General features: G+C 38.0%; 1 protein-coding gene and 1 long non-coding RNA gene across 5 annotated transcripts in view; one reads left to right on the top strand and one right to left on the bottom strand.

The window, feature by feature from the left end:
• Nucleotides 1-27,499, top strand: part of pex5la (peroxisomal biogenesis factor 5-like a) — a 114,616-nt gene that overhangs the window by 77,819 nt on the left and 9,298 nt on the right. For 3 of the 4 annotated variants that reach the window (XM_028444960.1, XM_028444959.1, XM_028444961.1), the window contains 10 exons: nt 120-240; nt 2,955-3,048; nt 3,266-3,295; nt 5,742-5,837; nt 13,683-13,799; nt 15,547-15,690; nt 17,559-17,629; nt 19,150-19,356; nt 21,690-21,855; nt 26,935-27,092. In XM_028444960.1, the coding sequence (XP_028300761.1) occupies nt 120-240; nt 2,955-3,048; nt 3,266-3,295; nt 5,742-5,837; nt 13,683-13,799; nt 15,547-15,690; nt 17,559-17,629; nt 19,150-19,356; nt 21,690-21,855; nt 26,935-27,092 (1,204 nt within the window). The remainder of the gene's footprint in view (nt 1-119; nt 241-2,954; nt 3,049-3,265; nt 3,296-5,741; nt 5,838-13,682; nt 13,800-15,546; nt 15,691-17,558; nt 17,630-19,149; nt 19,357-21,689; nt 21,856-26,934; nt 27,093-27,499) is intronic. The other variant, XM_028444962.1, reaches the window with a different exon arrangement.
• The window catches only part of LOC114462261 (uncharacterized), a 74,802-nt gene that overhangs the window by 44,761 nt on the left and 2,542 nt on the right, over nt 1-27,499 (bottom strand). The window contains exon 2 of the long non-coding RNA XR_003673923.1: nt 26,923-27,078. This is a non-coding gene — a long non-coding RNA (uncharacterized LOC114462261). The remainder of the gene's footprint in view (nt 1-26,922; nt 27,079-27,499) is intronic.

The raw sequence follows: 27,499 nt of genomic DNA, 5'->3' as shown, positions 1-27,499 counted from the left end.
TCTTGTCCAAGAAATAAATAATATAAATGATATTGTATTCCTAACCCCTTGCTTTGACTGACTTTTGCAGTTTAATTTCTGAATAATAACTTTTCTGTTTGTCTAATTCTGTCCTGTAGTTACTATGACATCTTTGGAGAAATGGGAAGATTTAAATCCCAACCCAGAGAGAAATGGCAACAGAAAATGGAAATTGGAGAGACGGCGTTCCTCTAAAAATTCTTCCAATGAATTTCTGTGGTGGGTTATGACTTTCAGCCTTTGTGCAGCACAAAATGGTCTTTAACACGTCTTTATTAGTCTCTTATCACAAGGGTCTTTAAAGTTGGCTATGATGGCCGTCGATCTGATATTGGGTATGGTAGACACCAGAGTTAGCAATACATTTTGGAGTTATATTCATAACCTGCACACATACCATGGCTCAGTGGTAGAGTGGGCCGTCCAATAACCGAATGGTTGGGGGTTCCAATCACGCTCTATCTAAGTCATTGACGTTATGTCCTTGGGCAAGGCACTTCACCCACATTGCCTCTTGGGTGCGAGTGTTGGCGCACTATGCCAGCCTCGCTTCCATCAGTCTGCCTTGTGGCAGCTGTGGCTAAAATAGTAGCTTACCACCACCTTGTGTGGAGTAAAACAATAATGCACATCAATGTAAAGCGCTTTGAGTGTCTATGAAAAAGCGCTATATAAAAATCCAATGCATTATTATTGTTATTACATAATGTTCTTCGTCAGTTTTCTCATTTTACCATATTAATTGGCTTTTGGCTCATAAAAGTCTATTCCACTGACAGAACAGCTCAGAAGCTTTTTGAAAATCCAGTTTTAGATTCCGCTTCCCAGCTTTGTTGTTTGTACTCACACCAATCTCATTAGCGTCACGTTCAGCTATAGCAGGTGGTCCTTTTCATCTCAAAGAACACTAAACAAATAAATAAAGGCTATTCACTACCTGCCTACCTGTAAGGCAGTGATTAAAAACACAGAGGCTGACTGGGAAACAGAAATGATCTTCTTAGCACTTTTCCAACCAAAACCCCAGAAGTTGATGGTGAGTAAGTAACCAATTAAGTTTGGCAGCTTAAATACAGTCCTTTTAAAAATGTGCTCAGATTTATTGATTTGTGGATCACAAATGTTAAAAGAAAGAATAATAATTTAGTTGCCCAAACATGGCTACAACTCTGCTATATTTATAACCAAAGCTGTATTTTACCTTTGCTTGTCACCACCAGCCAATGTGGAAACTTAATAAAACCTTCCATTTGGCTTTTTTTCTTTTCTTTCTCTTTTTTTGACAAACAGCGCGTCATAAAAAGCTAAACTTTGAACTGTATTTGTTTAATTTCTTAGTTCAACAAGCAGGGAATAAATGTACATCATGAGCGAAAAGTACAGATCAGTGCTGATCATTTTGTCTTTATACTCACTTTTCTGAGAAGACAAGCTTACTTTTGCTCATGTTTGTTCAATAAAAATGATCGACTTCAAACTTCAGCTTTGAAATACAGTTTGTCTCACCATTTGTGCAAAGAATGTCAGACAATGTTTGAGGCTTTAGTCTTGTGTCCCAACAACACAGAGAACAAAATCAAGTCTGATTAAACCTTTTATTGAGTTGACATCACTTATTTTTGATCACCCTATCGTTTTACAATCCTAAAGAAAGAAAGAAACCTTCTCATCTGAGATGATGCTGTAGCTCTAAGCAGAGTCACATCCAGTCGCTGCACATGGTTGGAACAGCGCAGTGCATTGGCAGTAAACATCTGGGCAGCGTCTCTATCTGCACCAGCTGCCACACATGATGAAAGGTATTGCATCATGCCTTAAAGCGGTTAAACCATCAACGGTTTACAGTGAATGTCCCCTCTACCGCTGCTTCTTCCCCTTTAGCTTCCATATCAGAATATAATTCCAAAGACTATTCCTGAATGAGCATTCATCTAAGCAGCTAGTGCTAAAGGCTATCCTCAATCCTCGGGCTCAGTGGATTTTCCAGTTCTTTGATCACATTTCCAGCATGAACCATCACTGTCACTGTTTCTCATGCTTTTTTTTTTTTTTGTTGCATCCAGTCCAGTTTCCACTATTAGCAGCATGAATGTCCATCACACAGAAGGAGAAGATACATAGTATTCAGTAAAAAGGCATTTGTATAGCACCTTTCCTACATAAGGCAATTCAATATTTCCCAACCTTTACTGTCTCATGTACCCTCCGACTTCTCTCTTCAGATTAAAAAACCCCTTCGTCACTCCAATTTAGTAACCATTCTTGTATTATTTACGTTAACATTTTGGCCCCTGAAATCTCCTACAGCTTGAAAATGTCAACCTGTACGTTTAACGCACAGGAAATATCAATTTTGTGCATTACAATTATTGTATATCAGAGAATATATTGACCTCAATTTCTAGTAATGTGCATAACATGTTAGTAACAATTTTGTATGATATTAAGGTCACAATATTGTTTATTTCATGAATGCCGTTTATTGTCAACGGGTGGAAAAGGTGTTGGATGAGCATGTACAGTGTCTGAAATAGGCTTCAAAATGACTCAGCATGTTGGAAATAGATTCATCAATGTTTCCATGTACCCCCTGCCATGTGTTCATGTACCCCTAGGGGTACACGTACTCCTGGTTGGGAACCACTGCTTTACAAGATCAAAAACCAACAATAAAACATTAAACAGGTTTTAAAAACCAACAATAAAATCATTAAATTAACAATAAAATGATTAAAAATCTCCGTCCAAGTCATACGCAATAGAGAAAAAGAATTTCTACAGTAACTAATTATTATTTCAATATTTTCCACCACTGGGTCATAGTTTGTGGATGCTAAAAATGTGTTTTCTGTATAATTATAGTTTGGAAGCGACGTGATGTGTTAAAGGAGATTAATCGTTGCATTATCTCACTTGTCTCTTTCCTCCCTCAGGTCCATTGACTGTAAAAGCCAATTAGATGCATCTAATAAGAATATCTTGGAGGCAAATACCAAAGTTGAGCCTGAGTCTGCCCTGCTCTCACAAGTAAGTGTAGAGTGTGTGCTTAAAGGGTACGTCCCATTCATGAAGCTCACCTATCTCAGATATTAATAACTAATCATTAAGACTTGACATTGGTTAGATTTTGAGTGAAAGTGCAATTACCAAGTTAATGTCACTAATGTGTGTAATAACTGTGACACCCTGTTATGTAATGTTTTCCCCTCATTTCGTCCTAACACTTACAATTCTTCCATTTCAGCTCAACAGGCAGTATATTAGTGGAAGACATGTAAGCCACCCTATGCATCCTCTCATCTAACATTGAAAGACTTCCACATTTGCACCAGTAAAAGAGCATCGCACATTTAATGAAATCTGACAAAAATAAGTGATAACGTTGTCAAGTGACTTTTAAGGAAAACTGATGCACATTGTTTGCTTTTTTGAATTTTCTCGTGTGGTGCTTCGAGGTCCAAATGTCAAATGCTTTCCTCCTGATCTTATGTCTCTATACAGGCCTGCATATGGGGGGGGGGTCTTGTTTCCAGATGCCATTATTAGATTATTAGCCCATTAATTATTCACAAGTGTTACTCTGAGTCCATTAGAGTTGATCTCACCAGGCCAGCTAAGCATACATCACCTTTTCAGGACTTTGATAAATAATAGATCTGGGGTTAGACGTCCAAGATGGAGGGTACTTATTTTGTAACACTAAATTTGTTACACATTTGTTTAACATTGTAGCACTGTGACAGTGATTCTGTAAAATTACACAAACATGTACACAAACAAGCAACTCTAGCGTGATGTTTATGTTGACTCTATCACCAGACTTGTGGCTTATAAAATTAAGAAAAATCCCCCTCATATTTCTATTTTAGCCTTGATACAAAAAAAACACTAAGCTTTCTTGTTTTTTTTTTTCCATCATAAAGCCACAAACTATTCAATCATGCCTGCATAGCTTTGAGTGCACTTCTTCAAGCAGCCCATGCACCAGTATACATATCTATTTCAATATGAGCTGCCTATAAAAGACCTATACAGGAGTCTGAACAGAAAAAAAGAATAACCTCTGTTGGCCATCATGAAATTATGGGCCTGCTACTGATCATAATGAGTGCACATTTTTGGTCGTGACTGTGGCAACAATTATAGTTAAATACATGTGCACCTTTGAAACATAATGGACTTTCTAGTACACTTTGCTGCATGATCCCATTGGCTCATGAAACATTGTCGTGTAACTAATCCAAACAGGTCATTTACATCAACCCACATTTTAGGGTTGCTTTTACTTTATAAAACCTTGTTTGGACCTCAAACAATTTGACATCATGTAGTTTTAGAAGAAAAAAAAACATTGTTTTGTGTAGATCTGAAGGGTTTAAATTGCAAATTCCTTTTTGTTTACAACTCCAGAGCAAAAAGTGGCAGTAATGTATCAACTCTAATTAGCAAAAGTGGAAGTGACAATTTTTCTGAAAATTACCGTGGCCCGGTGGTTGGGGACCTCTATTAGGATTAGTGCTAATCCTTGACTGTTTTATGTATCTGTTTTCTTCGTTTCTCACAATGACCCCAAAATAAAGGTGTGACAGAGATGCAAGAACGTAAATATATTAAAAGTAAACAATAACGAGCCAGTATCAGAACATTATATTTCTAGTCTTTGGAGTCCTTGAACCCTCAGAAATGGAAACCTGGCTTGACTTGACCTTTTTTTTTTTAATCTCTAATAGAAAGGGATCCAAAGTTTGTTTCTGGAATCTGGCTTGGGTTGGGTTTTTTTTCCTCTGGATCTTGTAAATTATTAATATTTTAAATCTGGTAAAGAAACTAAACAAATAAACAACCGAAAACTAACACATAGTTCCAATTGCTTTTTTGTTTTGTTTTGGGTGGTTCTTTCCTTTAATCAAGCTTAAACATCTTCACATACACACAGTAAGAATGGCAACTGGTTTTTCAACACTGCATGCATTCTACTCAATAGGATTAAAAGTAAAAAATAATCCATGAGGAGAGTTTTTCAGTCCATTAGGGGTGACATAGTGTAACCTGCATTAATCATGTACCGTGGTAATTTGCAGTGATGAACACTGTGATTGGTAATGCCTGACCTGCCCGCTGAGCAAGTGAAGCCCCATGCTGCACACACACGCTGAGCGGTGTCCGTGTTTTGTTATGGATTTCAGGGCTCCGTACCATAAATCATGTAGCACCATCTCATCTGAGCACAAAAGCATCTCAAAATCATTTTTTTTCCCTAATTTTTGCAGCTGAATGCAAGAGTTTCAACACAGAGTCGTGAAAACTGAAACCCCGTTCTCAAAATGCGAAATCATGCGTGTATCGTAATTGACCAATTTAATTTTTGTATAAAAGCAGAGCTACACAAACAACTTTGTAATGGATAATTAATCACATTATGCATATTAGGATGTTGCATGTGCAGGTGCACGAGAGGCTCGGGTGGAGGATGAAAAATGAGAGGCTATATAAGAAGCATGTTCATCAAGGCTGCGGGGGGAGGGGGAGGGGGGGTTGCTGACTGTAGCTATTCTGCTGGCCCTCCTAAGCATGTCAGAGGCTTTGTTGAGCCAGAGATATTTACTCGTCCCTGTGAAAGCAGAGATGGCTGACCCTGTAAACTCTCCCTCCCCACCTCTCCCTTTTGACTGTGGATATGTTTGTTTATTTGTGTGTGTGCGCGTGCGTGTGTGTGACAGGCTCGTCTAACGAAGGAGCAGCGTTTGGGGAGCGCCCACCTGTCCAGACATCAGTCTCTCGAGGAGGAGTTTGAGCGAGCCAAGGCTGCTGTTGAGGTAAACAGAAAGCCTGATTTGTGCATCTATCATCTGTCACCTGTCAGCAGAATTTCACTTTTTTACGGAAACATAAACAGATAACAAGCAGAGTTTTACAGCGGCTTCATTTCGGTTTTCCAAGCAATGTGTGCATCCCTCCAGTCTATCACAGCCCTAAAACATAGGGACACACACAAAGAAAGGCACACACAAATTCACTTGTGCAGTTATTTGACTTGTGTAGGAAATCAAATGAACACACGTTTTAATCCTTGTTGTTAATCCAGAGTAGTACATAACAAAATATAAAAAACAAAAGGAGATGCACTCACAACTGCCAAACATGCAAATATACACAGAAAAACATTTTTAGGATTTTGTCCTGCTTATAAATAAAGACACCAAAAAAAAACATTATAATTTTCAACACATTTTAAGCAACAAACCACGAATAAAGGATGATACTGTAAAATGGCTGGGGCTGCTTATTTTCTGCCCCTCAAGTCTCTGACTCAACACCTTCACCCCAAAAAGTTTGATAAAACTTCTTTACACTTGTTATATTTTCATGTTTTTACCACTCTGTACAACAGACTTACCCTTTCAGCTAATGAGGTGTGCTACTATGTGCTTTAGCCACACACACAAGTTATAAAGTGGATGAAATTATCATGACTGTTTGCTGGTTACCAACAGAGGCAAACTGGCAAAGTGTCACGTCAAAATTAGTATGTTCACATTAGATAGTATGCAAAGATTAAGTAAGCAAAAAATACCCAGATGTATACCATATTGGGACATTTTTAAAGTAAGCACGGTAGGCCCACTTGTCATACTCAACCGCCCCATGATGCATTGTGAATAGGGCTCTTGTTTTGAAGGTGACCGGAAGTTTTGTCAGTAGCACAATGGCGGGTCTCCATAAATCTCTGAAATGTCGGCATCAAATGTGTATCCGTGCGTTTTATGGATCAAATGAGCACATGTTGATGTTCTACCTGGTCAATTTCTTGTTTAAAATGTTTTCAGAACTTTTAAAGGTGGAGAATCAACAGAGATATTTAGCCTCAGTGTGCTTACGGTTTTCATTCATTGTAAGTTTGAAATGCATCTTGGGAAACTTCTAAGTATACTTCAGTTCGAAACGGTCATCATCCTATTCATACTGATAGTATATTGTAGACAGTATGTATTCATAGAGTTTGTAGTGTTTAGTACGGAGTGTACCATTTCTAACACAGCCTAAGTATTGTAAATTAGTGCACGGTATGGTTTAGAAAAACATTCCTGTTTCAAAGACTCTGCATGATGATTTTTCTCTAACATTGAATACTAGTGCTAGCATGTCTTTGTAAATAGTTGAGGAAGGACTAAAGCAGCAACTGTAAAATCAGGCAAAAGCAATACGCAGCCTCAGTGGAGCAAAGTGTCCCACTGGGGATCCCATAGCTTAGCAATGACATCACAACGTAGTAAATCTGAACCGCATTCGGCCAAAACCTGGAAAAGGTTAAACTCACACATAATCTGGAAGGCACCAAGCCGTGGGATTTAGAGAAGTGTCCGAACAAGAGCCTAAGTGTAAATCATTGATTTGTAACAGTATCTCAGAGCCTCGATCGAATGGCCTGAGGGCTGCTTTCCACTCCGGTCTCTCATCCAACTGGTCAGCCAATTTGACATGAAACGCCAATGTCAAACTCTTTAGTCGTGCTATTTACAGTTAGGTAGCTGCTCATCTGTACGCTCTAAAACTTGAATCACTGTAGAGTTAGAAAAGTCACAGATGGCCGACTGAACTTTAAATCAGTGCTCAGTCCTCTGATACATTCAATTATATCAACCATTCAAATGTAAGAATGTGAGGACGCAGCAAAGGAGCCAACAAAACATCTTAATTGGGTGCCTTTGACATTACTCACATTAGCTGGTAATGAAGTATTTTAATATACTTGAGTTTTTAGACCACTGAGATATGATGTTTGTCAAACTGATAATTATTGGAACTGCGAGGAGCAAATTCATGACTGTGGTCAACAGTCTCTCCTGCCCTTATGATAAAGATTAAATGAAAGCTACTGCGTGGTTTGATTAAAACAGCAAGGGGACAGGTTTACTTTAATATTGCACGGTATTGGTCACAGACAGTTGTGGGTAAGCTCGTGATTACAGCTTCCCTGAAGGTGCACACAAGTCAGCCAAGTGGCAGCCATGTAATCAAAAGGTCAGTGGTTTTAATCCTAGGAAACTGCAAAGGGAGAAAGAAACGATGAGGCACGTTGATTGTTCCCTCTCAGTGTGACTTCAAGAAACGACTAAATGTGCAGTAGAGGAGGAGAGCGTTGAGACATATTTAGCTTTGAGGCTCAAGTAAGTCGATCTAATCAGTGTTTTATAAAGGGAGTGGCATGTGGGGAAAATTGGTTTGTGCTGTTTCCATCCAAACAAGTAGATTCTTGGGCTGTGTTTGAAATCGCATAATAACACAATACTATATAAAGTCTGACGTCACAATGAGTATGTAGTATTAGTATGGAAAGATTGAGTATGCAAGAAATACCCGGATGTATACTATATTGGGACATTTTTGAAGCATGCATGGTGGGCACACTACTCATACTAAACCGCCCCATGATGGATTGGCAACCAAACGTAAAATCGTCCTGGCACCTGCTTCAAGTTAAAAATCAAACAACCCCAAAAAAGCATTTCATCTTGTCTTCCATTAGTTTTGAATGATTTTGTAAATGGGGCTCTTGTAAGTTTTGTCAGTAGCACAATGGCAGTGTACATGAGTTTTTTGGATCAAATGACCACGTGTTGATATTCTACTTGGTGACTTTCTCACTTAAAATGCTTTGTCAAAGGTGGAGAATCTACTGAAATATTTAGCCTCAGTGTGCTTCCGGTTTTTGTCGGTGTAGGTTCGAAATGTTTCTTTGGAAACTTTGAAGTAGTGAAACGGTCTTTTCAAATCTTCATCTTTTTATGAGGCGACCGTGGCTCAGGTGGTAGAGGGTCGAGAGGTTGGGGTTCGATCCCAGTACCTGACTATGTGTCGAAGTGTCCTTGGGCAAGACACTGAACCCTAAGTTGCTCCCAGTGGTCGACTAGCGCCTTGCATGACAGTCCTGTCCCATTGGTGTGTGAATGTGAGAGTGATTGGGTGAATGAGCTGATATGTAAAGCGCTTTGAGACTGCTTCAGTGTGGTGATAAAGCGCTATATAAAAATCAAGTCCATTTTTAAGTCCATTTATCATACTAACCATACTTATAGTATATACTTGAGTTTGTAGTGCATAGTAGGGAGTATGCCATTTCTAACAAAGCCCTAGTTTAAATCTGCAGTGGACAAGATTGGAAGATTTTTCTATGGAGCATGTACAGTATGTTCTTCTCCATGGTGGATCTCAACATTTACTCCAGTTACAAACCCTAATGTAGGCCTTCTTATTCTTCTTCTTCTACATTGGGTGATTGAAGGAAGGTCAACTGTCAAAAATCATTGATGCTAGAGCTGGACAAGCTTTGATTGAAGCTGCCACCCATGTTGTAAAATCAAAGTTGAAACCAGTTACTTCGCCTATGAAGCATGAATCTCAGGGGCCAAAGTGTCACATCGATATGGGAAGTAATCACATTGTCTGCCAAAAAAACATTAATGGCCTTTTGTTCAATGTAATGTATTTAATTCTTCAGTGAGTGACATTATCAGGACTCAGGGTTCCTATTTTGGTCTCGCTGACCAAGGACTTGGCCTGCGTGGCTCAGCGGTGGGTAGCTCATTAACATTAAAAGGCCAGGTCAGCCTCCTTTTTTTTTTTTTTTCTTTCTTTCTTTGTAGGCCACTGTGTCACCGGTAAATAATGACACCCTCGTAATAGGAGCCCCTTGAATAAAGAGGATAAGTTATCTCCATCATAAACTTTAAAATGTATGACTAACTCATGTAAACAAACAATGCTGAGGTAAACCTAAGAGCAGTACCACACTGATCGTTAGTCCTCAGGCTATTCAGTCATTAAAATGTCAAATTAAAAAAGAAACTGACAAAATATTTTCAATTATATAATGAAGATTATTAGTGATAAAATGGTTTGGAAAATAAAACAAACCACTCATATTTTGTCTCCTGCACATGGAAAAGCAGCATCCATGTGTGAATTTACCACAGTGTTCATCCCAGATGGTTTTCAGAATGTTTTCAAAGTGTGCAGTCTTAAATAACAGATTTAGAGTCAGAGCTTTCAACAAATATCCAAATGAAGTCAGCAGATCTACCCATTTTTCTAATTAAACACATGGTGGAGATCTGTATTTTAAAAAGGATCAGTGCACTGAACAGGTTTGATGTGCTGCTGATTTTAAATATTGATGATTATATTGTATTATTGAGTTTCCCTTTTTACACAAATTCATTATCACGCTCCAATTTGCATTGAACAGAAGGTTGGTGTATTCTGCTTTCCTTCCTATATACTCACGTTTCCATGTTTGAGCTGGTTCATCTTGTGAAATAACAATGAACGTTCCCCAGAGGTTTAAAAACAAAACAAATACAGATATTTTAGCTCTCAAACTTTTCTAAAAATTCAAAATCATAGATTACTAGGGGGGTGTTTTCATTTTTTTTCTTGTTTTCTCTCTTTTTCTTTTGCAAACTATTCCTGTTCAGTCCAACCAGCTTGGGAGGCTGTTACTGTTTATATCTGTCCTGTTTTCTCTCTCTTTGCAATGGACTATTCTAAACTACAGGTGAGGAACAGAACAGAACATTGCACCCCAAATCATGACTGACTGGATATTTCACACTGGACCTCAAGCAGCTTGGGTTCTGTTCCTCACTCGTTTTCCTCCAAACCCTTGGACCTTGATTCCCGAATGAAAGACACACTTTACTTTCATCAGAAAAGAGAACCTTGGACCACTGTGCAACAGTCCAGTCTTCCTTCTCCTCGTTTTTTCTGCTAAAACTGAGAAATAAATGGTGATTTCTTCACAGTATTCAAATTTTTTGAATTCCTGTTTTCGTGGGTTTTATGAGCTGGAAGCCCAAATTATGTAAAAATAAACAAAAAAAATACTTGAAATTGTTTAAATTGTGGGCTCTGAATCTATAATCTATGAACGTTTAACTTTTTGAATGGAATTATGGAAATTAAACAACTTTTCTATGATATTCTAATTTTTTGGAAAGGGTCTGTATTCTACCTGAGGTTTCCTTTTGGTAAAAGTGCGATACTTATTATACAATCTCGTATTTGAATGTCTGATTTTTTTGGCTTCTAAATAATAGCAAGGATTCACTTATTCATAAGCAGAGCATAACCACTGGAAAAGTAACAGAGTTAGAAGAGGGTTGGAGAAAGAGCTGTCACTTTGCTGACAACAGGAGACAAGGCATTGGTCCAGAGTTATGTAAGAAACTGGGAGTGATTGTGAGAGCTTAGAAGCAAAGTGTTCTTCCTTGTTAAGTATTTCTTTGGTCCTGTCGGCTGCAGAGTTTCCCAAACGTTGGCTCACCCTGCCCTTACATTTAAAGGTGCTCCAGTAAACTACCAGCATTGTTTTATATGTAAGCAGTCATTTGATATCTGATGTTCTGCTTCAGCCTCTGTCTCAGCTCCATTTCCGTTCAATATTGCACTTCCTGAAAGAGCTAACAGGGGAGTCTCACCTCCTGGCAATTTGTCACTGTAATTACCTGCCGTGCCTTCCCGTCAGCAAGCTGCCAATGCCTCCATGTCAATCAAAATGCTCATCTCATGCGGAGAAGAGAAAGACCTTTGTCATTAGCAGAGCTTTTCTTACAGTGGAGCCCTCTGACCCCCTGTGCGCTCAGAGCTCACACACTGACAGGACAGCGCTGCCATGTGCTGATGAGTTCTATAGTGGACTCTGTAAGTCGCAGGCGGCTGTTCTGCTCTATTTGGTTTGGTTGTTAGTGGTTTACTCAGCCTGTGACAAGACAACAGACACCAATGATGAAATCAGTCATCTGAGAAAATAGTTATTCAATAGGGGAAACAATTCTCTTTCAGAAAGGCGGGGGTCGATGTTGTAGATTAAACTAAAAGTGATACATTTAACCTAAATATAGTCATAAAAGTGAATTACTTTGATTGGTTTAAACTCTTAATAGGTGCTGAATATTTTGGAATCACAAGATTGTGTTGTAGGTGGCACGATATTTGCTGTGGTTTTTGTTTCACAAACAGTCTTTCACCAATCCCACCACTGTTTCTCTTTAGTTAGAATCTGAAGCTCGTTGTCTGAGTGGACTTTTGTGGTTTCTTTAGATGTTTGTGCACCTCTGAGGTCTGGTCTGCTGTACTGTGATTGAATATTGACGAAGCCTTTGGACTGAGAGCTGAAATGCTTTCAAAGAAATTGCAAAGCAAGTTGAATTTCTTTGGATTAATTCAAATTAACTTTATTGTTACTTTTGTAAGCTCTCTAAGAGCAAATGTGGGGTTTTTCTAGATATTTTTACTTATTCCAACAGTCCAAAAATAAAGACAACATATTAATATGTTGTGTCTTTATTAGTAAATATTTGAGGCTGCTGAAACAGCGCCCAATAATACCTAGTAAATAAATATTAAAGATAAACAGATGAATAAATGGTTGGTTTTTTGTTAACTTTGTTGTGTCTTGCTCACCTTAAAAGTCCATATTTCACTGATCAACTAACTATCATTCCTGCTTTGGTGTGATGTACTGCTCCACATACTGTACATGTAATTTGACCTTTGCATTGTATATTTTGAAGTTGGTTTGTGAAAAGTTTGTTTAAACTATCTAGTATAAAATTCTAAATTCTTTGAAACTGATTCTTCGTTGCTACAATATATACATACTTTTAATTGATTAAAAAAGGCTAATAATTCAAATATTATTCTGATTACAATAAACTGTTGATTTGAGGCATTCCAGAACTTTTCAGCTCTGTTGATTTCTGATGTCTATTAGTTTTATTTTTCTGAAAAGCAAAAGAAGTTCACAGCTTTCTTCTTTTTTACTGCCAAAATGACTCCCTTCTCTGTAGTTTTATTCCATTATTAATCATGACAGCCTTTTTTTTTTTGTTTGTTTTATTGTAGCTAGACGTACGTCGTTTCAGTCGGAGGAATGCTTTTCAATCTTAATGTTCTACAGGCTAAAGTAATGTTTTCTGAAAATAGAACCTGAAAACACAAACAGCCTGGTTATTTATAGACTGATAAATTAGCATACATGAGTTTGGAATGTTTTTAAATATTTATATCACCCCACTAGCTTCAGTTTCCTATAGAAAACAAAATACTGTCCAGAAGGTAAAAAAATCTCAGCATAATAACCTGACAGGTAATCCATCTATGATAACCTTACATGCTGGTCATCTGATTGAAATGCAAAAAGAAGTAAATGGCCCAAAATGTCAAGCTTATTAGAGACTTCAAAGTCAATATCTGACATTTATTCAGGATCTCTATCAAGAAACTTTAACCTTTTGCATGTTTTCTTTTTGATGTGTTAGAAAACAAATCACAGACCGTCACCTTTGTGAGTGTGTTTTTTTAACGGGAAACGAGGCAAAGGTTAATTCACTGAACTGACTTTTGTGGGGAGAGTTATTCCTTTTTTTTTTTGCATTGAAAACATCTAATTTTCTACATGCAAATGTGATGAGTCACTAATAGTTTGCACATCATATATTACAGCGAGGCATAAAGCCAGACAGTGGTGACATTTCCAACAGTGATGATTGGAAATTATTACTGTGAATAATGGGTTTTTTTTTTTTTTTTTACTTCCCTATCTGTCCATTTTTCTGTCCCCCCAACACCCCCACCACCACCCCCTCCTCTGATGCCTGCAGTCAGACACTGAGTTCTGGGATAAGATGCAGGCGGAGTGGGAAGAGCTGGCTCGACGGAACTGGCTGACAGAGAACGAGCAGTCGCAGATTCCATCTTCTGTGTCTCCTCATGAGAAGGTGCTTGGTCATCATCAGGATGTTGTTCTGATGCAAACGTTTTTTGATTTGATTGTGCTTCATGCTCCATTTTTAGACAAACAGTTTTTCTTTTCCTTTTTTGTTACATAGCCTTCGTGTTATGGCTGTTTAGTGCAAAATTGATTCAATAACATACATTAAAGCATTAAAAATACAATTTTATAATGTTTATTTTTAGTTGAGAATGATAATCACACTGAATATTACCAGCAACTCACAAAATGACAACAAAAACACACAAAATAAGAAAAAATATACTGAATAATAAAAACAACAAAAAACAACAAAATACGCAAAATGACACTCGGGTTGGGTAGGCAGGGCGTTGCAAATAGAGACGACCAATATCAACACCAATGACAATGTCATATGTTTCTGCTGGCAAGTGTTAATCAAACAAAATCAACATCGTAAAACACCATTAAAGAAACATAAACAATTATTTAATATATATGGTCTCCCATCTTTTAAAAGCTGTCGTTTTTCCTCTCTAGCGCTGTCATCCCGCATGTAGTGTTATCCTGCCCACTAGCTAGAGAACATAGCAGCAGCGGCCACGTGATACCAATTTACTAATACACTGTGAACGTACGTATAGAATTTAGCATAGCACGGTTACGTCCAAAGGCAGCGTAGAGAGCTGCCTTTGGACGTAAATGGTTTTTATCTTGGGGAACTGATTGCGCATGCGCAAACACAAAAACACGCTATGGGAACAGAGGCAGAGCAGCAATGTGTCTTTTGGAGGGGGCGTGGCCTCCTCCTGCCTTACAGCGGAGTAAGACTGCAGCGTCTCTGACGTACCAGGAAATAGCGATGTTTAGTCATTTGGGCTATGAAAAGCACAAAATGCTGACACTTTCAAACTTATAGGTACTGTCAACTATCGGAAATGGAAAAATTATATTATAATTAAAACAATCAATATCATTTCACCCGTGGGTAGGCACTGTCTACCCTATCTGCACGTCACTAATTACCAGCAACACACAAAATGACAAAGACAATATCACTATAAAATAGACAAAAATAACAGAGAAACATAAAAAACGACACCAAAAACACACACTGAGATTGCATAATTTAAATAATACCAACAACAACAAAATAAGAGAAAAATATACTGAAAAATAAAAAGAACAGACAAACAACAACAAAAAAACACAACATAAACTGAAAATACAAGGATTAATATTGGTCCAACATCAGATGACCATAGAAATACATCTATTCAGGTGGCACTAAATACTGTTTTATTCCACTTATTTACACACCGAGTGTCTTTAAAATGTGTGTTATCACTCATCCATGTATGACACCATTTCTAAAGAGATTCATGTAGATCATGTAGATCATCTTGAATATTAAATATCTGTGAGCACAGCAGCTGACCTTCCCAGTGTCGGATCTCTGACTTTCTGCCTGATTCCAGCGCAGAGCCACTTCTTGAAAAAGAAACGTAGGTTCAAAGTCATTGTGCCCCAAAGCAAGCAACACACCAAGGTAATCACAGATTGAAAATGCAAAGATTAACATTTAAAGAGAACAGACAAACCCCCAAGAGCTCGGCCTAGGGTGGATGTGAAGCTAGAAAGATCGATTCCTACTGCTGGACCTTTTCTTAAAACACACAGCTGTTTGGGACACTTGCTTTGGTGAGAACAAAAGATAGGGGAGAGAAACTGACGTGGCCCCCGGCCCCTGTTTGTTATTTCTTTTCTGACAGGGTTACTACTTCCACACAGATAATCCTTATAAGGACTTGCCGAATGCATTTGAAGAGGGACTAAAGAAATCCCGAGAGGGAGACTTGCCAAACGCTGTGCTTATGCTTGAGGCGGCTGTATTGCAGGATCCTCATGACTCTGAGGTAAAGTCATCCCATTTTTTTCCCTCAACTCAGGGTACGTATAAATAAATTCCAAGGTCTTCATGTGAGTTATTTGTCCAAGGAGACAGAGATATAGGTGATAAAAAATGCTTTCCTTCAGATTTCCAGCTGGTTTGGGCTCAAACTAACCTCACTGACTATCATGTTGTGAGAAGGGGAAAAGCACCTGAGAAACCACAGGATGTGAGGCACATTTAGCAGGCAGTACCCAGACCCTCAATGCACATGTTAGAGAGTGCTTTAGTGTAGCACAAGCTGATCTTCCTCATGAGGAAAATTTCTATGGGCTCAATGAACTGAATAATTGACCATTCTGATGTTTTTTTTGCTTTTTTTTTTCCTAAAGAAATTACTTTTTAACACAAAATGCTTTAAAATTCCCCCCAAACTGTATTGGCATATGCATGGCTCATATTCAGAGAAAATGATGATCCATGTGGTGTAGTAATAATCATATTCCTAAATTCTCTCTAGCATGCCTCGTGGTTTATTGACCCACTTTGGAGAATGTCTGATTCATTCAGAAATACTTTCTTCACTCTTTTCCCAGAGGCAAATGTAAGTGAATCATCACAGGTTTTAAACCTGCTCATATAGTCACATAATAGAGATGAGTAATCTCCTAATCTCACTTTTTGGATGTCAGATTAAGGGTATCATTGTTGCACAGCTGAAATACCGCAAACACCCTAATTGAGCTTTTATTCTGATTAAAGATGGTCTTAGACTCAAGAAAAACAGGCGTAAAAACTAACATTCAGTTATTGGCGACGGTAAATTGTTTAATAACATACATATTTGACATTATAATGACATAATCAAGTGTTTACGGCAGATTTTTAGTTTGTTTAGTTAATTTGCTCCTTTCAAAATATTTTTCATCCAATTTTTCAATTTAAAAACAGAATTATTTATTGGGGGAAAAAAGTGACCTGTCTGTAAACCTGATGTAGTAATGTACTGGTAAGTGTGTTGCAGTGATTGCAAGTGCTAAAAAAAAAAAAACCTCAAGACTTAAAAATCAACCATTTTCTTAAGCATGAATAAAGTATTCATTTAGATTACATATTTTATTGAACTGAAATGTTGGGTCAAAGCCTCACTTTGTCATTTTTAAGATGATGGAAATGATTATACACCTTCACCTGGAACATAAAACTAATGATAATTGATGGTGAAACTTCAAGGAACTTCACATGCAGTTATTTAAGAATTGCTGCTGTACAGTGGGGTACAGTCACCCCAGTGGCATCTGTCATTGTGTCCTTGGGCAAGGCACTTCACCCACATTGTCTAGTATGAATGTAGTGTGTGAGTGAGTGTTGTTGGTGGTCGGAAGGGCTGATGGCATACTATGGCAGCCTTGCCTCCGTCAGTCTGCCACAGGGCAGCTGTGGCTACAATAGTAGCTCACCACCACTAAGTGTGGAGTGAAAGAATAATCCCTTAATTCTGTAAAGCGATTGTCTATGATAAAGTGCTATATAAAATTAATGCATTATTATAAATAAATCTTGGAAAATCTTGAGCGTAAAATAATTCCATGGATTTGATTTTTGAAGTCAAATTGATTCCAGTTTGTTTATTTTTTTTACTTCTATTGTTCACAAAGTAAAACACATGCTTTCGATGAAGTTTGATTAATTTGTCATTGGATAACATCATGACATTTGTTGAATTGATGTGAGCTATGAACACACCGATGCTTCAGCCTGACACGGGTCGCTCTGCGTTTCATTCACTGCTCAAAACTTTAGTTCCAGTCCCTTTAGCTTCACACAGTCAGTGAAAGCCATGTTTCCACCCTGATGCTCACCATTCCCTGTTGGTTTCTGCTTTTAATGCAGGCTTGGCAAGTTTTGGGGACCACACAGGCTGAAAATGAGAATGAGCAGGCAGCGATTGTCTCCCTCCAGAGGTAATGAACACCAACTGCATTTGATTGCTATTTACAGACCCCAATGTCCCCTCAGATGGAGCAGAGCAGTCAGCTGTTATCGCTCCATATGCTTGAACAGATGAAACACAGTGGAGATGTTAAAGGATAATAATGCCTGGTGCATGAAATTAGACGCAGAGGTTTGAATGATATTTTTTTTTTAACTGCTGTTCACTCAGCCTAAAATAAGAAGAGAATGTAACCTAAACTTTGATGAAAACAGTTTACAACCACAACAGTCCCTGTCAATGGCACTTCCTGTTTGTTTTTTTTGTGGCAACTGCAATTTCCCTCCCTGAGAATAATCACACGCTGCACGAGAAGTGGCCAACTTTCAATCATAACACTGCTGAAGCCAGAAATTGCCCTTTTCTGTGAGTGTGAATGTAAACAAGTCATCAGCATTCACAAGAGGATAAAAGTCAACAGAAAGAAATGTTTGTTTGTTTTTTAAGTGCTATATAATAAAGACATTATGAAGACAAGCAATCGTTTTCCAGAATAAATTGATTAAAAACGGCAACATTAGTTTTATTTACTCATCCCTGTTCTGTAGTCATGTAAAAATCTTCGGTTACACAGTGTTTCTTTGTTTATTATATAATCGCTCCATCTGTGAGAGGAGTATTGAGGTATGAAGTGAGATTAGGTGTAAATCTGGCATTAGTCCTGTTGTTGCAGCATTGACACTACTTTAAAAGGCAAACATTGCAGTACAATAGTGCTTTATGCTTTTATTTTTTAAATGCTGATACTGACGAATTTGTTTTTTTTTGATGATGATGATGATGATGAGCAAAAACTTTAGTTTTACTGTTTGAAAAAACTGGGTTGTTTGGTCTCTGTGGATCAGAAAAGTATTTGCTAATTATTTTATTTATTTTTTATCTTGTACAAGAAACTTATTTTTAAAAAGGGAACAGTGATGTACAGTGGTCTGAAGCAGAGTTTATGTAATCTTTACCAATGCTACTCTGCCATGTAGGACTGAAGTTATTTAGTTTGCCACAGATTAGGGTGGTGTTAAGGAAGTTGGCACTTTAGATGTTGCAAGTCTGGCTTCAAACTTCTGTCGATAAATGCTAAATCTTGTTTTGGCCTCGCCACTTCTGTTCTAACTAATCCACGATGTTCTTTCAGTACGGGGCTTCTTCTTTACCCCCTTTTATAATCCAAGTAGGAAACCTTGGCTGGCTCTGTCCAATGATATAACCAGGAATATACAGTATTTTTTCCAGCACTCTCAGCAAATGCACTTTTCATCTCTACAATAATCGCCACAGGGGTTTTTGCCTAAATGCAAATTTTATAAAATTTATTCAAATCTGTTGACACCCTGCAAACCAAGCAGTCTGCAGAAGAGACAAGACAGGAGAAGAGAGGAGAGGTGGTTCACCCCAGAAATCATAAGTGTCTGCCTGCTTTGACCGGCAACAATTACTGTCTGTCAAATGTAGAATTCTCTTTGAAGTGCTGAGCTGACAACCGTCTCCATGCAGGTGCTTGGAGCTCCACCCAAACAACCTTCCAGCCCTCATGGCTCTGGCAGTGAGCCTGACCAACACCGGCATGAGGCACGATGCCTGCGAAGCCCTGCTGCGATGGTTACGGCACAACCCGAAATACAAGCAACTGTTGAAGGGGAAGCCACACCTAGTGGCTTCTCCGAACAAACGAAAGATGTCCCATGTTTCCACCATCGGCAGGTATAGAAGACATGTTCCTTCACTGTCTAATCAAGAGATTGTGCATTTGAGTTGTATTTGGTTAACTCACTCATGGCTGTTTGGTGGAGTGACAGTGAGCAACACATTCTCTCAGTTGAAAGATTGTCATTGTGAAACCTGGAAATTGCCTTTTTGACCATCCACATTCTCCAGGTTTTCACCAGCTATGCACAGGGTTGACAATATCAGAGAATTCATTGGTTGCCAAAAAGTATGAAAGAGGATTAGGGCCAATTATGATCATTTTGGACAAATCAAGAATAAAGTCGAAATGTCAAGATTAAAGTTGAAATTTTGAAAATGAAGTTGAATTATAATGTCAAGATCAAAGTCGAAAAGTACAATAATGTAATAAAAGTCAAAGATTTGCTATTAAAGTAAAATCTACGGAAGTGGACCAGGACCAATCCACCATATACAACAACAGTCTCCATCAAAACTGACCCTATTCAGTTTCTGTACTGCTCCTTAATAGCCACAGAATAGAACACAACAAAGTTTGTTGCCATATGTACAAGTTACAAATACAATTTAAAAATACAATGGAACACAGACGGGACTGAATGCTCCATCTCTTTAAAACTTGACTGGTCTTCACAGACCTTAAAGAGTGTACAAAGCCATGTTTATGAGCTAAAAAGGCAAGAATCTCTTTATTAAACTCAACTTTGAAGTATCAACGCATTCATCGATACACAGCATTTTGTAGATGGCCACCATCTGCTGTTTGATGTCATGTTGAATTGATTTGACTTCATCAGTTAATTTTTACTTTAATCTATTTAATTTATTCTCGAAATTTCAACTTTAATCTCGACATTTTGACTTTATTCTTGATTTGCCCAAAATAATTTTCTCCATCAAAATTAACCCTAACCCGCTTCCGTAAAAAACATACATTTTCCTACAAGTGAAAATAGCAGCTAACTGGGGCAATAATTAGCATTAGTATTCCACAGTATAGAGATCAAGGGTTCCTGTCCTGCTGAGCCCAGAATTTGGGTGAGAGGTTTTTATTTTCTGCTGGTGTGTGTGTTTTTTTTTCCTCACAGTTTTGTTTTGTTTTTTGATGTCCCAACACAAAAAATTTTCTATATTAATCCTAGAAATCACTGCGTGCGTCTTTATTGATATGAAGAGTTCTATTGCAGAAAAACATTTTTATAAATTTTCAGAATTTTTTTTTTTTTTCAGAATTTTGTATGAGTATAAAAAAAAAAAAAAAAAAGAGTAGCTTTGACCAATGAAAAGACCTCACCTCGTATAGCTACATGATGTATTGATTTTAAAGGTGAGCTCCTAGACATCACTGTCCTGCGTGTTTGAGGTTTTACAAGGTTTTATGCAAAGATATTTACTTTGTTTTATTACCTTTAGATCAACAGTGTAAGCAAACAATCACTACATGTGTATTATTGTCTACCAACCAACTAATAATAATAATGATGATGCTCGGGGTAACAAAGTCAAACCCAAACGGTCATGTTAAATTGAAATAGAAAACTTTTCATAAAGTGACACAAAAAACAGAGTTTCACTTTACTCACAAACATGAGAGATTATCTGTTCACAGGTGTCTCTTTGTTTTACGTGGACTATTGTTACTCTGACAGGAAGATACACATTTATCTTAAGGTTCTACAGCCTCAGCCTGTAATATGGCTGTAGTAAAAGTAGTAATGGAGGGGTGTGTATCACTCTGTAAAAGCCCAGCTGTCTGTGTGTTGTTGTGTCAGATGAATGAGGTTGGTGGGAATAGTCCAGCTAAAAGGAAAATTGCGCTTCCAAAGTAAAGCAGCACTTTATCAGCATAGGACAAAATACAGGTACAACCCAATTACTGTGGTCTACTTTCCTTTATGCAACATCATCCATTTTATATCTGCTGCACACACACACACACACACACACACCATCAGTATCTTCTCGGCTCTATTGTGCTCATTCTCTGCGCTCACAGAGCTTTCTGCTCCACTCTTTGTAATGTTACTGGAATCCAAGACGTACCATACCATCAAAGGCCAACTCTTATCTCTAGTTTAAAAGTGGAGCACTCAATGGCCTCCGAAGCAGACAGAGCTGTCTGGAAGACATTCCTTATATTTTATGTGGGTTTTTGTTCTTTGACGATGAGTTTGTCCTTAGAGAAAGATCTGTAGTCATTAACAAAAGTGATGAAAGGAAAGATCTACGTAATTTATGCCAGTGCAGGAAATGGTTGACGTTGCACAGTTGATGTTATGTTTGAATTTGATGAAGGAACATTTCTGTGGTTTGTGTGTGTGTGTGTGTGTGTGTGTGTGTGTGTCCAGTGCCTTGCTACCCGATGTTAAGGAGCTCTTCCTGGAAGCGGTTCAGCACAACTCAGACAGCATTGACCCCGATTTGCAGACGGGCCTGGGAGTGCTCTACAACCTCAGTGGAGAGTTCAGCAAAGCTGTGGACGCCTTCAACACAGCCCTGTCAGTACGGCCTGAGGTCAGACGGCAACACTGATCCAAACAAGCTACAACACATTCAATTACACAATACATGAAAAGCCTGATCACTAATTCATAATTATGTATTTTTGATTCACTTAAAATGTGTAAATGCATCAAATTAAACTACATGCATAGTTTTTCTATTTCACATTTAATTTTTTAAGTTTATAAATAAAACGATTGTTTTTGAGGCTTTTTCCGACCACATCACAGATCCACAAAAACAAACCTTCACAGATGCACTAACACTACTGTAAATACCGTTTTTACACAAAATGTCCTCTTACAATTAAAACTTAAAATTAAAGATTGAGCAGTTTCACACTTATCATCATATTCATTTGTCATTTTAAGGAGGAATGGCTCTGCTTTTTCCTGCAACATATGAGTCATTATGTCTGGTTTCAGTTTGGTTCTGTTGTTTTTTTCTTTAGACCAACAAGATTATAAAATCCAACAGTGCCATTGTTGGTGATTATAAAGACATCATCATTTAGCAAACTAATGGTTACATTTTGACGCATAGTTCATTTAGCAATAAAAACAACACATTAAAGTTTGAGGTAGTTTGTGCTGGGATGATGTCACCATTTCTGGGGATGATCATGCAGAGAAATATATCTGTTTGATGTTTTTGGATGGAACCAACAACATCGTCATCACATTCACAGACCTTAAATAGTAAGTAAATAATATCTAAAGACAATAGACAATGATTGTCCAAAAGTCTTTGAGGTTGAATGACATTTTATGGCTGGGCTTTGGTATATTTACCTGTTCTAAGAGAACCTCAGTAAAGTAAGTTGATTTACAGAAGTTAATTTTTTAACTTCTTCTTCAGTTGTTCAGTCACATGGATGAAAGGTAAAATATACTTAAGCCAAACTTAAACTAAATGCAGTTGCTTAAACTAAGCTACTATAATAAGCACAACTTGGATAACTGAGAATGATCAGTTTACCATACTTTGACAAACTGATCCCCCCGTCAATAAACCAAATCATTGATATGCAGATTCAACCAACCACCACCACTCACCTCAACCTGTCATCACACATATGCAAATAGTCATCTTCAAGTATTTAAAAAGAGTGGGAAAGACAGATGGCAGAAGTATAAGCATGTGTGACAGATGTTTGTTTCCAGCTGTCTCAGCCTGATGCAGTGAAAACATTGCATCATGATAATTATCATTGAGTATAAGAAGCACAGAGGAAAAGTCTAAACATTGTTTTGGTTTTCGCCAAATCTAGTCAGCTCTTTGTGTGTCATGGGTATACTTACAGTATGTCATGTCTATAAATTAGAAAGTGTTTTTTTTTTTTTACATTCTTCTGTTGTGTATTTTTAAAGGTCCCATGTCCTGCGTTTTCTCAGGCACATCTCCATTTGTTCTAAGAATCCCAAAAACATAGTATTTGAGGTTTATTTTTCCAAACTAGTCTGTTTTCTAGAGTTTTAGCCCCTGAAAAGTCACTTTCTGAGCAACTCTATACAAACAGGCTGATTTGCAGCCTAGTTATGCATATTCATAAGTGGGTGTGTCTATCGACGGGACTTCCTCCTCCCTGCAAGGTGAGGTAGGGCCACAGGATGGCCCGCCCTCCTCCCACCCCCTCCGTAGCTGAGCACATTCGCCGGTACATACATAGACTGTAGAAAATACTAGTGTTGTGGTGGTCAAGACCGGTCTTGGTCTCGAGACCGGTCTCGAGACCAAATTTTAAAGGTCTTGGTCTTGTCTCGGACTCTGAAGCATTTTGACTCGGTCTTGTCTTGGACTCGGGCTGCCCGGACTCGGGATTTTCCGTCAAGACCGTTCGAGACCAGCACTAATTCCTGCTATTTTTAAACATTTTTATAATGTGATAATAACACGGAGAAGAACGGGATAAAACAATCCTTTATTCATTATTTAATCCACCCCGTATAATGACCACAACCTTCCTTATTGTGACTGAGTGACGTGTGTGACACATTCATACTGTGTGGCTCCGGTGTCAGTTTGGACCGCGGAGCGCAAGGGAGATATGAACTAATCACCGGTAAAAATCTCAGTAAAACTCCTGAAAACAATCACCAGTAATAAATATTATCTCCCTGGTAAAGACAGTAGCTCTAATAACTGGTAAAATGATAAACTGATGATATTACAGCCTATGAATGCTGGATAGGGGACGCACTTACTCTGCCTCTGGGTCCTAGTGCCAGCCGAGCGGTGAAGCCTGTTCCGTTTACCGTGTTTACTGAGGTCCGTGTGTGTTTAATAAGTCCGTGTGTGTTTAATAAGTCCGTGTGTGTTTAATAAGTCCGTGTGTGTTTAATAAGTCCGTGTGTGTCCGTGTGAAAGTCTGCATGTTTATGCATCTGTCCATCCACTCTTTTCATTATATCCATGTCTTTTAAGGCTTTATTACATAATGTCGGCTGTAGTCCGGGCCGCCGCCATCTTGGTTTATGTCGTCACCAGCGCGTCATCGCCGCAGAGTTGCACTCAAATAATATTAAATATTTTTAAAGTGGTGGTTTTTTTGTGACTTTAGACTCCAATTACATTTATGTATATAATATGTTCCCCACAATATAAACAGGTTCAAAATATAATTATTTTTTATAGTTTCTGTTTCCACTGTATCCAGAATAATAATAATAATATATATATATATATATATAATAACTATTGATTAATTTGTTACATGACTTTTCCAGGGTTTGAGTTTGTTTTATTTAGTTTCACATCTACCTGTAGCTCTATGTTTTTTACACTGCTGACAACTTGTTTGTAGTTTTATTTCAGAAAGTTTCACTTTTACAGTTACAGTTGGAAATCTTTGTGAATTGAATATCCAGTTATATTACAGCAACCAAATTAAACTATATCAACTAAGTGAATTAATAAAAATAACCTGTGTAAAGGCTTTTTCAAACTAAAATCTTATCTTGTGAAATCTGTGACCTGTTAAACCTGAACAACTGAAAGAATCAGAATAAAGAATCATTATTTCTTGGCAGAAATGCTTTTAAACACTTGCTGTACATTCAGCTGACATAAAAATCTTGTTTTCAAATATGTAGAATAATTGTGAATTTATCAGTAGCAGTAGTAGTTTTAATATTTTAGTTAATTTTTTGCAGGCACCTTTTTTTTTGTCCGTCAAATGTATTTAAAATAAACTAAAATTAAAGAGAGATGTTATTTAACTGTTGAACCTTGCCATTATTTATTTATTTATTTTTTTAAATTGAAAAAAAAAATGTTTATGGTCTTGGTCTTGGTCTCGGTTTGTCTCGGTCTTGGTCTTGACTCGGTCTCGGCTCCCGAAAGTCTTGGTCTTGTCTTGGTCTCGGTGCATGCTGGTCTCGGGCAAGTCTTGGTCTCGGATAGTGCGGTCTTGAACACAACACTAGAAAATACATACATAGCACTGCGCGAAGGACGCTGAAATGCGCACCTTAGTGGGCGTGTCTGTTTAGATGTCAATCACAAAAAAGAGCTTCCTGGAGGTGCGGCTTCTCCAGCTCAGTGCCGCGTCAAATTTGTCATCAAAGTGAGAACACGTCATCAAATTGGAGCAAGGTGTTGGGGCTCACCCTGCAGTAAGAAAGGAGCAAATCACCCACTAAAGATTGAGGGAATCAATGAAAGAAACACTTTGGCCATGTGTATGAAGCCCTAATAGCACTTTTATGATGTTTAAAGCACATTGGCCCTTTAATTGAACTTTTTATAGTAATTTTTACAGTAGCAGAAATACTCAAAGATTTACCCATGAATGCCTTTTGTATTCATTGCATGACATTTCACTTTAAATGTGACTTTTAATCAGCACACAAATGCTTCTCACTTCTGAACAATGTGATGTTCAAGCAAACCTCTGTGCAGTAAAGCAAACCACAACTAACATGAATACACACTAAATGTGTAGATGCATCACAAGTATATTCTTCACCAACTATAAACTTTTTCCGCTATAAATCAGTGTTGGTCCGACTATGTTTAGACCAGAGCGTTGCTCACTGTTAAGACAAACTTCCCACATTAGACTTTGTAATATCTGCTCCTCTGCTTAAAAAAAAAAAAAGAGCTTTGAACACAAAGGGTGATCATTTATCCCCCCACCAAGCTTATCCTGAGATGAAAGACCTCTGCACGCTAGCAAACCATGACCTTAATATTTGCCTGTCGAGCTGCAGGTAGGAAACAAGAGCAAGGACATTGTGTGACGTAACTCGTCTTTCCTTAAATCACCCTCATCCGGCTGCTTTGGTGCTGATACATCTTGTTTCGTCCTCTAAAATGTGTCCTTGTTATTTTAGACTCCAACACAAAAATTTATGACTTGCTGATCTGACATCGTTGTCACTGCAGATGTGTTTTTCACCTCTATTTCACTTTAAACACACAAAAAGACAGTCACTTTTTCGCTTTCGTAATTCAGGTTAAAAATCATATAATAAATTCAACAAAACATAGTGAAGTAAAGATGTCCAAAAGCTATAGAATAACGACGCATCTGTCACCAAAGCCTGATCATTGTAGAAAGTAGTGTACACCCTGCTCAGGTTACCGGTCCATCACATGGCTAGCACACAACAGAGAAGAAAACACACTCACACTTGGGGAAGAACATGTAAACAATGGTTGTGTGGATTATTAGTAGCATCACAAACCTTGGTATCACAAAGTGATTTCGTTTTAAACATTTTTAATATAAATCACTTGGTGATTAAAAATACTGACAATGACTTTTTAACAACTTACATTTATTACACCGTGTAGAGTTACTGGAATACATACATTTCCAACCAAGGCAATACACAAAATCTCATCGATTAAAAAGAAAATCTAATTTGTTGGGTAATTAAAAAAAAACCAAAAGCAGGACCGGTTCTAAAAGACCAGTAACCATGGAGCAGAGACTGACAACACCAGTTACTCCATTATTGACCCTAAAGTATACAGTTAGAATATTATCCAGAAACAGATCTTCATATAGAGAACAATAATAGTTAGGATGTCTTTACCAAACTTTCAACATCTGCCTCACATCATCATTCCTACCTGTTGATTCAGGATTACTTGTTGTGGAATCGTCTTGGAGCCACACTGGCAAACGGGGATCGCAGTGAGGAGGCAGTGGAGGCGTACACAAGGGCCCTTGAGCTGCAGCCGGGGTTCATCAGGTCCCGATATAACCTGGGAATCACCTGTATAAACCTGGGGGCACACAGGTGAGTGTCTTTAGAATGGGGCATGTCTAATTTTGAAGTAGACAGCAATGAGGAATACGAGTGACGGCAGCAGGAAGGTTTTTACTATTTCCCCTCAGTTACCAGCTCTAGTATATCCCACCTTAGCCCTGGACAAGTGCTGCCATACATTTCGTATCTGTTGTGTTAAGTGTTTTGCTCAGGGGCAGATTAATAATGCTTGTGGTAGTACCTACCTTCTGAATTACTGTTGTTGTATATTTATACATAAAACACATAGAAGTAATAAGGAAAAAAAAAAGAAAACCTGAACTCGAGGGTAGAAAATGCCTCCAGGCTTTATATGTTTATAATTGTGATTCTGAATCTAATTTGTGCACATTTTGAATGCAGGGCAGCTTTCAGTCCATGGAGATAAACAGTAAACA

This window comes from Gouania willdenowi, chromosome 4 (assembly GCF_900634775.1).
Source record: "Gouania willdenowi chromosome 4, fGouWil2.1, whole genome shotgun sequence".
In the NCBI taxonomy this organism is placed as follows: domain Eukaryota; kingdom Metazoa; phylum Chordata; class Actinopteri; order Blenniiformes; family Gobiesocidae; genus Gouania; species Gouania willdenowi.
This window is presented reverse-complemented; position numbering and strand designations above follow the sequence as displayed.